We start from the raw sequence: 12,356 nt of genomic DNA on the forward strand, positions 1-12,356 counted from the left end.
TCTCCAATTCAGATATAAATATTCATCTGCTATAGACATTTACATTTGGTCTGTTTATTAGAAAGAATATTCATTCGGAGAAATAGTTATAAATGTCTCGGGTACAGTAGGAAAGCATTGTGTATTACAGTGTACAGTATTCAGTTACAAGCATGCTTAAGAAAGGCTGTTTGGAGCTGGTTCAAGTTTCACTTCATTAAAGAGTAAAAGGATAGTCAAGCCAGCTGGCTGAATTATTTTATCCTACGAATGCTCATTGGGAACAAAAAAGATGTTTCCTAAGGATTAAAATGTATCAGGTAGAAGAAATAAAGTTCTTTCTATTTCACTCCCAATTTTAAAAAGTTTGTTGAAATGTTAGAGCATAATGGAAACTTAGGAAATATTTTTGTTTAAAGGCTTGTCAGGAGAAAGTGAAAGCTGAAGGAAGGAATGAAGTACTGTGAAATTTCAAAGTAGTTTTGTTAGAACAGTGGTCTTCAAATAGCATGCATACCACTAGAGCTATATAAAACCTATCTGAGACACAGATTAATTTGATGTAAAGAAATTTCAGCACCTCAAATTCCATACATACCCCTCCTAAAAAATGGTCTGCTCCTAAAACAGTTGTTACCACACAGGTTTTACTTTCCCAGTGTCATTTCCATAATTTTCTTTTTTCTCGCCTCATAAAAGGAAGTCACATTCCTCATCTATCCCAAAGTATACTATGCTACATTACGGGGCTGTGGCACAGGAACAACTTTGAAATAAAAGCTTATTCATACATATTGTTATTAGGATCTGAATCATATCATATTGATCATATTGATACTTTCAAAATGTACAATCTGGTATTTTTTAGTATATTCAAAAAAGTTTGCAACCTGTATCGCTATCTAATGACAGAACATTTTCATCACTCCCAAAAGGAACCTCATACCTATTGACATTCATTCCCAATTCCCTCCATATTCCTACAACCAGTAATTTACCTTCTGCCTCTACACATTTTTCTATTTTGTACATTTAATGTAAATGGTATATTAAAATAAGCGATCTTTTGTGACAAGCTTCTTTTATCTGGCCTAATATTTTCAAAGTTCATCCATGTTGTAGTATCTATTGCTACTTCATTCCTTTTCTATTGTCTATTAGTATTCCATTGTGTTCATATACCGTATTTGATTTACCCGTTCCTCAGTTTGTAAACATTTGGATTGTTTCTACTCTTTACTTATGAATAATGCTTATATGAACATTTGTGTACACAATGCCGTGTGGACGTGTTTTTAACTTTTGGGTATATAACTACGAATGGAATTGCTGAGTTATAAGGTAGCTATTTTGTTTAACTTTTGAGGGACTGTCATATAGATATATTTTTAAATGAATTCTTGTTTCTAATTCTTATAGGATTGAGATTTGTTAGATACATTTAAAATGCAAACTTAATAGTGCTTTATAAAAAGGTTAATATTTACAATGTTTGGGGAATATATACTTTACAAATACTTAAAATTACAAGGTATTTTAGTCATTAATGGAAAAGGTAAGGAGAGCACATCGTTTTTCAAAATTATTTTACAGACAGTGCAAGCAAAAATGTTTGAAAATGACTCCGTTGGAGAAAACTAGGAGGTAAGCTTTTAGTTTTAAGAAGAGCCTAAGTATACATAATCAAATACAAGTATTTTAATACTAAGGGACCCTGAAGATGAAATAATCATTCTGGAATAAAAGTCAAAATACTTTTTAGTCCCCAAACTCATTGTTACCTTTATTTACAGTTTGAATAGATATGAAAATTATTCTGAATGAATAGAATGACTAAATGTCTACTGTAGGATTGGAAGATCCCACTCTCACTCTTCTTTTTACAAACAAGAATGTGCCCACACCATTCCAGAGTTGTTCCTGTATGTTTGTTAAATAGCTGTCTGCTCTCATGTATAAGGTATTTTCTACATGTTATATACCTCTTGATCTTTTATATGACTGAGTGTATGTCCTGACTATGCCTTTTTATTACTTTAGGAAATTTATTTACCTGTTCTATTCTTTAGTTTCCTCACCTTTGTAGTAGTAGTAGCAGCAATAATAACTACTACTACTACTAATAGTAATGTGTGTTATATAATGTAGGGTCATTATGAGTTAATGGGTATTAAGCACTTACCTGTGTAAGCATACTGCACCAAAGAATTCAGTGCATTTGGATCTACTCCTTCCATCCTGACCTCTTCTTGTTTGGCTTCAAGCACATCATTAGTAAACATTGCAGCAAAATAATCAGACACTGCGCTGAGAACCAACCTGGAAATAGGAAATATTTGTAGGAATTTAAATGAGTCAATAATTTCACTGAAAAGCATGAAATGGATTCAGCAAGTTTGTAACACTAGTGAGTCTGTTTTCTCCATAAAATCTTTTACAATTCAGTTAAGTGTAGTGAAGTTAGAAAGGTCAAACACGTAAACTGATGTTTTTTTTAGAGGGTGTGTTTGTGTTATACTTTCCATCATCAGTCTTTTCAAAGTTTGGCTCTTCTAAATAATACACAGAGAAACGGATCATATAGGCTAGCACTTTTTCAATATAGGAAAATAAGTATTTTTACAAATATTCCAATTTAGAATCCATGTACTTATTATCTCTTATTTATAACTGCCCTACTCAAAACCATTCTGTATACACAAAAATACTTACCTATGGGCTGGGATGCGGAGGTGTCCTGCAATTAGTAGCACATCACATAGTTGTTTCTCTTTCAAGTAGTTCTCCATTTTACGAAGAGTTTGCTCTGCGTGGTTTATAACGTGGAACTGCTCTTCAGATCCGGTGGCGTTCATTTCTTCAGAGTGCTGTGTATCTAATCTGAAAAGCAAGTAAGGATGAGAATATGGTTCATCATCTAAGTTTGCAAAAAATTTAATTTTTCTCTAATGAGAGTAAAAACATGTAATGGAAATTTAGGCATACCAACTTCTAAAGGAAATATGTTGGATTAAAGTAAAATAAAAATTTGTTTTCCAATCTTAGATATTTTATTATAATTACTACCTAACCTTTCATTAAAGTGAAGTGTGCTGGTTAGTGTTTATATCTGAAATGTAACCAGAACTATGTACAATTCACCAACAGGGCTACTGATAGTTGTTATATTCACAAACATAAAACCTACATTCTTTGATTTATGTGGGTATTATAATTATGTCAATAGGCAGGAAACCCTTAGACCTGAGTCAAAATACTTTTAAAAAATTTGAATATGTCCTGAAGCTTCTCCCTGGAGTAGTCATTACACATCAGAAATATTCCTCAAAGAATTTCAAGCCTACGAGTTTCATAGCATTCTTCACAATGTCATTTCCACCTTTTATTTCTTACTATTTAGTCAAACGTGATGGCTATTGGATTTACAATAATAAAAGCGGGCTACCTGTATTTTCAACATTACACAATGGTGGGATTTAAATCTCAACACAAGTACATACAGGCTTACAATCAGTAGGAGATGACCAATTGATTGGTTGGATGAATGTGCTTACATATGTTGCTTATTACGTTTCTTGCATCCAGGCATCATTTGCTAACCACCAGTTAGGATTGGTTTTAGATCTCCTCACTCCCAATTCAGTCTGTGTTTCTTTTAAGACAATTGGTCCAAGGTGATATTACTTTCTGTGTCTAATTCAAATACATTATCACTCTTTAAATCTTCAGTCATAATATTGTACTGATAAGAAGGGATCATGGTCTGAAAAGCTCAAAAATTGCCTGCTACCTCCCTTCAGATGCACTCTTGCTTACTTGTTCTGGAAAGGAACAATTTCTTGGCACTGTGGACTGAAAAGCATTCAGGTTGCACTTAACTCACATTATCCTCATCTTTTCTCTTTTCTGGTAATGACTCAGTTCACATTAATTGAGTCAAACATTCAATGTCAAATTAGCTTAGCTATCCTCATGTAACTGCACCATACATTAGAGTGGAACATATTCTGAATATATGTTTGAGAAGTTTTGGCTAGGAAAAAAATTTTACTCTAAATTTTCTTCCTCTTAATTTGGTTAAGGACAAAAAAGCATCTTCAATTACCAGCTAATTTAGGATGTTTTTATAGTAAATATATTAGATATTTAAATATGTTTTATAATTAAATTACATATTTTTAGAATCTGAAAATTCTACAAATATGAGCCATACATAATTTAATTAAGTTTTAAAAGACAGAGGGAACTTTCTCTTCTGTCACTTTAAGAAATAAGAAATTAGTACCCAAAGAGATATGAACAGATCCAAATATGGCAAAATGCAACAAACTTATTAATCTAAATATACAAAAATATAGCTAAAAGAGTAATCTTGGGCATTATCAAAGCAGAATATAATAAAACAAACAAGAAAACGGCCACCACCATTACCAACAAACTAATCTATTGATAACTTATCTGATCTTAATAAGTTCCCAGAGCTCATAAATTACAGTTCTCTTGCCTCCATTTTAGACACTGTAATGCCAGATCAGATGTTATAATGGAAATCACTTCATTAGAGAAAGTTAATCCCTTGTCTTTGTTTTGTGGTGACATGGGAGGCAGCATGGTGGAATGAAAAGAACCTATTATATGAAGTCATAATGCCTGGATTTAGTTCCAGCCCCTGCTACTTACTGGATGAGTGATCTTTGGAAAGTTACCTTATCTTTTCTAAGCATTAATTTTCTCCCACAAAATGGAGATGAATGTAATATTAATACTAAAAACAATAATGCTTGTACCACAGTGATATCAGAGGAAAAAATGAAAAAACGGGCATGAAAATTCTATGTACAAATGTTAGGTCTTACGTTGTTAGTTTTAACTACCAAGATGTAGTTATTTTAGTAATATATTTTTAGAAATTGTCTTGAACTGTTATTTCTTTGATATACTTCCATTTTAGAGCAATTATAGAATTACAGAAAAGTTTATCATTTATATCAGCATCAACTAACAGATATTTCTTTTATAGTGTGATTTATAATCTGTAATACTACCTTATTCATTTTGCTGTTTACACTGAGATATGTTTCTTCTATTTCCAGATTTTTGAGGGTTTTTTTTAATGAAGGGCTATTGAATTTTATCAGATAATTGTTCAGCATCAATTGAAGTGATCACGTGGTTTTTGTTTTTCATTCTGTTAATATGATATATCACATTAACTGATATGTATATGTTCAACCATATTTGCATCATTGAGATGAACCCTGCTTGGTCATTATGAATAATCTTTTTAGTATGTTGTTGAATTGGTTGGCTAGGATTTTGTTGAGGATTTTTGCGTCAATATTCATTAGCAATATAGGCCTGCAATTTTCTTTTTTTTAATGTGTCTTTGCCTGGTTTTGGTATCAGGATAATACTGGACTCATAGAATGAGGTTGGAAGCATTCTCCCCTCTATTATTCAGAATCGTTTGTGTGGGATCAGTGTTAGCTCTTTTTAAAATTTTTGAAAGAATTCAAGAGCGAAACCATCAGGTCTCAGGCTTTTACTTGCTGGGAGAATTTTTATTACAGCTTCAATCTCATTATTATTATTGGACTATACACATTTTGGATTTCTTCATCATTCAATCTCGATAGGTTGTATATGTCTAGGAATTTGTTTCTTCTAAATTTTCCAACTTATTGGCATATAGTTGCTCTCATCTTTATTATTTCTTCTACTAATTTTTGGTTTGGTTTGCTCTTATTTTTTCAGCTTTTTAAGATGCAACATTTGGTTGTTTATTTGAAGTTTTTTTTCTTTTTGATGTAGGCACTTACAACTATAAACTTCTCTTAGTATTGCTTTTGCTGTATCTCATCAGTTTGGGTATATTGTGTTTCCATTCTCATTTGTTTCAAGAAATTTTTTGATTTCCTTCTTAATTACTTCATTTAACCATTTATCATTCTGGAGAATATTGTTGAAATTCCATGGGTTTGTATAGTTTTCAAAATTCTTCTTTTTGTTGATTTCTAGTTTTACTTCATTGTAGTCAGAGAAGATGCTTGATGCTATATCAACTTTTTAATGTTTTTTTCTTTTCTTTTTTTTTTTTCTAATTTTACTTTAAGTTCCAGGATATATGTGCAGAACATGCAGGTTTGTTACATAGGCATACATGTGCCATGGTGGTTTGCTGCAACAATCAACCTGTCACCTAGGTTTTAAGCCCCACGTGCATTAGCTGTTCTGATGGTCTCCCTCCCCTCGCCCCTGCCCCCAAACAGGGTCCAGTGTGTGTAGTTTAAAGGCTTGTTTTGTGATGTAACATACTGTCTATGCTTGACAATGTTTTATGTTCTAAAGAGATAAGTATTATCCAGCTCTGAGTTGTTTTATAAACATCTATTAAACTTACTTTGTCTATAATGCAGATTAATTCTGATGTTTCTTTGTTGATTTTCTATCGGGAAGATATTTTCAGTGCTGAAAGTGGAGTGCTGAAGTCTACAGCTAATATTGTATTGTTGTCTATCTCTCTCTTTAGCTCTTATAATATTTGCTTTCTAAATCTGGATGGTCCACTGTTGGGTGCATATATATTTAAAGTTGTTATATCCTCTTGCTGAATTGACCTCTGTTTCATTATAGAGTGACACTCTTTGTCTCTTCTCATAGTTTTTGTCTTGAAATCTATTTTATCTGATATGAGTACAGACACTCCTATTCTTTTTTGGTTTCTATTGATATAGAATATATTTTTAATCCCTTTATTTTCAGTCTATGTGTGTCTTTATAGGTGAAGTGTGTTTCTTGTAGGCAACAGATCACTGGGTCTTGTTATTTTTATCCAATCAGATACTCTGTGTCTTTCCATCAGAGGGTTTAGTCGATTTACATTCAGTGTTACTGCTGATAAGTAAGAACTTATTCGTGCCATTTTGCTATTTATTTTCTGGTAGTTTTGCGGGCTTCTCTTCCTTCTTTCCTTCCTTACTGTCTTCCTGTTTCTGAAAGTGATTTTTTCCTGGTGGTATGATTTCATTTCTTTCTTTTTATTTGTTTGGGTTTTTGTTATAAGTTTTTTGTTTTGAGGTTTTCTTGAGGCTTTCAAATAATATATTATAGTTCATTAAGTAAATAAGGACTTAACACTGTTTCCATAAACAAACAAGCAAGAAGTAAACTAATAAAACCTCCATAAATTAATTTTATCTCTCTGCATATTAACATTTTTGTTTCTTTTTGTATCTTATTGTACTGTCTACGTCTTAAAAGTTGTAATTATTATTTTGACTCATTATTTTTTAGTCTTTCTATTTAAGAGTAGTTTTCACACCACAATTACAGTGTTAGAACATTCTGTGTTTTTCTGTATACTTACTATTAACAGTGAGTTTTGTAACCTCAAGTGATGTCTTACTGCTCGTTATTATCTTTTCTTGATGATTGAAAAACTCCCTTTAGCATTTCTTGTAAGATACATCTAGTGTTGATGAAATCCCTCCTCTTTTGTTTGTCTTGGAAACTCTTGATTTCTTCTTCATGTTGGAAAGATATTTTCACTGGATATACTGTTCTAGTATAAACGTTTTTTCCTTCAGCATTTTATATATGTCATGCCACTTTCTCTGTGCCTATTAGTTTTCCACTGAATAGTATATTGCCAGACATATTGGAGCTCCATTACACGTTGTTTTTTTTCTGTTACCTTCACCTTTGATAGTTCGATTACTAAATGCGTTGAGGTAGTCTTCTTTGGATTAAATTTTCTTAGTGTTGCGTAAACATATAAACTATTTGTACTCGAATTTTGATATCTTCCTCTAGGTTTTAGAAGATTTTTATCATTACCTCTTTGAATAGCTTTTCTTTTTTTTTTTTTTTTTGAGACCGAGTCTCGCTCTGTCACCCAGGCTGGAGTGCAGTGGCCGGATCTCAGCTCACTGCAAGCTCCGCCTCCCGGGTTCATGCCATTCTCCTGCCTCAGCTTCCCGAGTAGCTGGGACTACAGGCGCCCGCCACCTCGCCCGGCTAATTTTTTGTATTTTTTAGTAGAGACGGGGTTTCACCAGGTTAGCCAGGATGGTCTCGATCTCCTGACCTCGTGATTCGCCCGTCTCGGCCTCCCAAAGTGCTGGGATTACAGGCTTGAGCCACCGCGCCCGGCCTGAATAGCTTTTCTACCAAATCTCTCTCTCTCTCTACCTCCTCTTTAAGGCCAATAACTCTTAAATTTGCCATTTTGAGGCTATTTTCTAGATCTTGTAGGTGTGCTTTTCAAAAATTTTTCTTTTGTCTTCTCTGTGAATTGTCAAATAATTTGCCTTTGAGCTCACTATTTCCTTCTGCTTGACAAATCCTATGATAACACTCTGAAGCATCCTTTTTTTTTTTTTTTTTTTCTGAGATGGAGTTTCCCTCTTGTTGCCCAGGTTGGAGTGCAATGCTGCAATCTCAGCTCACCGCAACCTCTGCCTCCCAGATTCAAGCAATTCTCTTGCCTCAGCCTCCCTAGTAGCTGGGATTACAGGCATGTCCCACCATGCCCGGCTAATATTGTATTTTTAATAGAGACGGGGTTTCTCCATGTTGGTCAAGCTGGTCTCGAACTCCCCACCCTAGGTGATCTGCCCGCCTTGACCTCCCAAAGTGCTAGGATTAGAGGCGTGAGCCACCGTGCCCAGCCTCTGAAGCATTCTTAACTATGACACTTGCATTTTTCAACCCCATAATTTCTGCTTGATTCTTTTAAATTATTTCAATCTCTTTGTAAATTTACCTTAAGGATTTATTAATTGCTTATCTGTTATCTTAAATTTCTTTGTGTTTCTTCAACACAGTTATTTTGAATTCTCTGTCTGAAAGTTCACGTATCTGTTTCTCCAGCACTGACAGTTCACATATCTCTGAGTCTGCAGCATTTGTCCCTGGAAACTTATTTTGCTTGTTTGGTGCTGTTCATGCTTTTCTAGATGGTCTTGAAGCTTATGGATGTTAGTTGGTATTTGGGCATTGATAATTTAGGTATTTTATTGTAGTCCTCACAATCTGGACTTATTTGTACCCATCCTTCTTTGGGAAGCTTTCCAGGTGTTTAGAGAGACTTGGGTGTTGTGGTCTAAGCTGTATCTGCATTAGGGGGCACCACAAGCTGAGTAATGCTGTGGTTCTTGAAGACTCATAGAGGTAGTACCTTCACGGTCTTTGATAAGATCCAGAGGATTTCTCTGTATTACTAGGCAGGGACTCTTGTTCTCTTCCCTTAATTTCTGCCAAGTAAATGGTGCCTCTATGTTCTGAGCCACCTGAAATTAGTGGAGGGGTAACACAAACAGCCCTGTGGCAATGATTATGGGATTCCACTGGGTCAGACCTGAAGCCAGCAGAGCACTGGGTCTCGCCCATGTTTCACTGTAACAACTACCTGGCTACTGCCTATGTTTACTCAAAGCCCTGGAGCTCTACAAGGTTTAATCAGCAGGTGGTTAAACCAGCCAGGCTTATGTTCTTCTCTTCAGAGTGGTGAGTTTTCCCAGGTATCAGCGAGTCCAGAAATGCTGTTTAGGAGCCAAAGACTGGAGTCAAAAACCCTATACATCTACCTGATGATCTGTTGTGCTGTGGCTGAGCTGGCATTGAAACCATAAGATGCAGTCTTTCCCACTCTTCCCTCCCCTCTCCACAGTCAGTTGAGCCTTACCCTATGGCCACCAACACCAAAGGCCCAGAGGGAGTACTACCAAGTTACTACCAACGTTCACTTAATGCTCACATGCTCTTCAGTCAGTTTTTGGTATATTCTGCCTATCCTGGGACTCACTCTTCAAGGCAATGGGCTCCTTTCTGGATCATGGCAGGTCCAGAAATGCCCAAGAGCCAAGCCCTGGAATCTAGGACTCCAGTAGCCCGCTTGAGGCCCTACCCTCCTGTAGCTGAACTGGTACATATTGTACAATACAAAGGGCTCTCTCCTTTTCCCTCCATTTTTCTTAAGCCGAAGGAGTCTCTCCTCATAGCCACCACAGGTGAGAATGTGTTGAGTCTCACCTGAAGCCACCAAGTCGCAGTGTCTCGGTCAAGGCCCATGCCATATTACCTGGATATTGCTTCTGGTTATTCGGGCGGTCAAGGGCTGTTTAGTCAGCAGGTGATGGATTTTACCAGGACTAGGTTCTTTCCTTCAAGGCAGTAGGTTCCCTTCTGGCACAGGGAGCGTCAACAAATGTCATCCAGAAGCTGGTGTCCCAAAAGGTTGCCTTTATGACTCTGACTGGTGCCCTATACTACAGTGGCTGAGCTGGTATCAAGGATGCAAGTCAAAGTCTTCTTTACTCATCCTTTCCCCTCCTTAAGTGGAAGACAGGGAAACCTTTTAGAGCTCTGAGGTGTGTGGCCTGGGTTTGTGGGAGGGGTGGCACAAACACTCCCTTACCTGCCCAAGTTGGTGTCTTAGTAAGTCTCATGCCTCCCAAGTCCACTAGCTCTGAGCCCAGGTCAGCACTAGGGCTCACCTACAAATTGCAGTCCCTGTGGCCTAGAATGGTGTTCAAGTTTATTTAGAGTCCAAGAGCACTTTGGCCTGTGCTGGCAAGGCTTGCTGGAATTAAAGATCCAACTGCTTGGATGGGAAATTCCCCTCTGGCTAGGTCAAGTCCAAATGCTTCTTTCATGAGCAGGCGTCAGCTGAATTCAGCCTGGTTTTGCTTTCTGCTATTACAGGGCACTGATGAGTTCAATGCAGTGTCTCACACAATTGTGCTCTCCCTCTCCCAAGCATACAGATTCTACCTCCATACCACATGGATGTTGATGATTCAAGATTGTCTTTCCTGCCATTTCCAGTGTCACATTCAGTGATATGAAGTTAAAACCAGGTACTTTGAGTGCTCAACTGATTTTTGTTCTTGTTGTTGTAGATAGTTGTTAAATTTGGTGTTCCTGTGGGAGAGATTATCAGGGGTGTTGCCTTCTATTTGGCCATCTTGCTCTGCCTCTCTTCAGAAATGATACTGATTTTTGAATGTTGATTTTGTATCCTGAAAGCTTACTAAATTCATTCATCCAATCTATTAGTCTTTTGGAGTAACCTTTAGCATTTTCTATGTAGAAAAATCACGTCATCAGCAAGCAGAGACAATTTGACACCCATTTTGCCAGTACATCTACCTGATGATCTATTGTTTTTGTTTGTTTTTGGAGGCCTTTTGTTTCTTTCCCTTACCTGTTTGCTCTGGTTACAGCTTCCAGTACTATGTCAAGTAGGAGTGGTGAGATTGTACATCCTTGTCTTGTTCCAGCTCTTAAAAGGAATGATTTTAGCTTTTCCCCATTCAATTTGATGTTGGTTGTGGGTTTGTCATATATGAGGCTTATTATTTTGATGTATATTCCATCGATGCCTAATTCATGAAGGGTTTTTTTAATTGTGAAGAGATGCTAAATTTTATCAAATGCTTTTTATGTATTGATTGTGCTAATCATATGTTTTTTGTTTGAAATTCTATTTATGTGGTAAATTACATTTATTGATTTATATAGGCTGAATCATCCTTGCATTCCTATAATAAAATCCAATTCATAAGGATATATATATATATTTAGTTGTGATGTTGAGTTCACTTTACTGGTATTTTGTTGAAGATGTTTGCATCTGTGTTGATTAGGGATATTGGCCTGTTGTGGTTTTGTTGTTGTTGTTGTTGCTGTTGTTGTTGCTGGGTGTTCTTGCCTGATTTTGGTATCAGTGTAACAGTGGTTTTGTGGAATGAGTTGGGGAAAATCGCTCTTCCTCAGTTATTTTTTTAAATAGTTTTAGTAAGACTGGTACTAGTTATTTTTTTGTACATGTGGTAAAATTTGGCTGTGAAGCTGTCTGGTCTTGGGCTTTATTTTTTCATTAAAATACTTTTTTATTGCTGATTCAATTGTATTACTCATTATTGGTGTATTAAATATTTCTTTTCATTCCTGGTTCATTTTTAGGAGGTTGTAATTTCTAGGAATTTACACAATTCCTCTAGGTTTTCTAGTTTGTGCACACAGAAATGCTCCTCATAGTCTCTGATGATATTTCATATTTCTGTGGTATCAGTTGCAGTGTCACCTTTATTATTTCTGATTGTGCTTATTTGAATCTGTTTTTTTCTTATTTAATCTAGATTGTGGTCAATCACATTTTTATATTCTTTCAAAGATTCAATTTTTCATTTTGTTGATCGTTTGCATCTATTTTGTTTTTTGGTTTTAATCTCATTTACTTTTGCTCTGATCTTTTTTTTTTTACTTTCAGCTTTGCATCTGTTCGTCCTTGATTTTCTAGTTCATCAAGATGTAATATTACTTTGTTAATTTGAGATCTTTGTATCATATTACATAGAAAATTAACACTATAA

At 35.6% G+C, this 12,356-nt stretch overlaps 1 protein-coding gene across 2 annotated transcripts in view; it reads right to left on the reverse strand.

The window, feature by feature from the left end:
* Positions 1-12,356, reverse strand: part of KLHL4 (kelch like family member 4) — a 174,676-nt gene that overhangs the window by 53,513 nt on the left and 108,807 nt on the right. For both annotated transcript variants that reach the window (XM_010352910.2, XM_010352911.2), the window contains exons 2-3: positions 2,692-2,859; positions 2,162-2,298 (exon numbers count right to left, since the gene is read on the reverse strand). In XM_010352910.2, coding sequence (XP_010351212.1) covers positions 2,162-2,298; positions 2,692-2,859 — 305 coding nt within the window. The remainder of the gene's footprint in view (positions 1-2,161; positions 2,299-2,691; positions 2,860-12,356) is intronic.

The sequence above is a fragment of the Rhinopithecus roxellana genome, chromosome 7 (genome assembly GCF_007565055.1).
Source record: "Rhinopithecus roxellana isolate Shanxi Qingling chromosome 7, ASM756505v1, whole genome shotgun sequence".
In the NCBI taxonomy this organism is placed as follows: Eukaryota; Metazoa; Chordata; class Mammalia; order Primates; family Cercopithecidae; genus Rhinopithecus; species Rhinopithecus roxellana.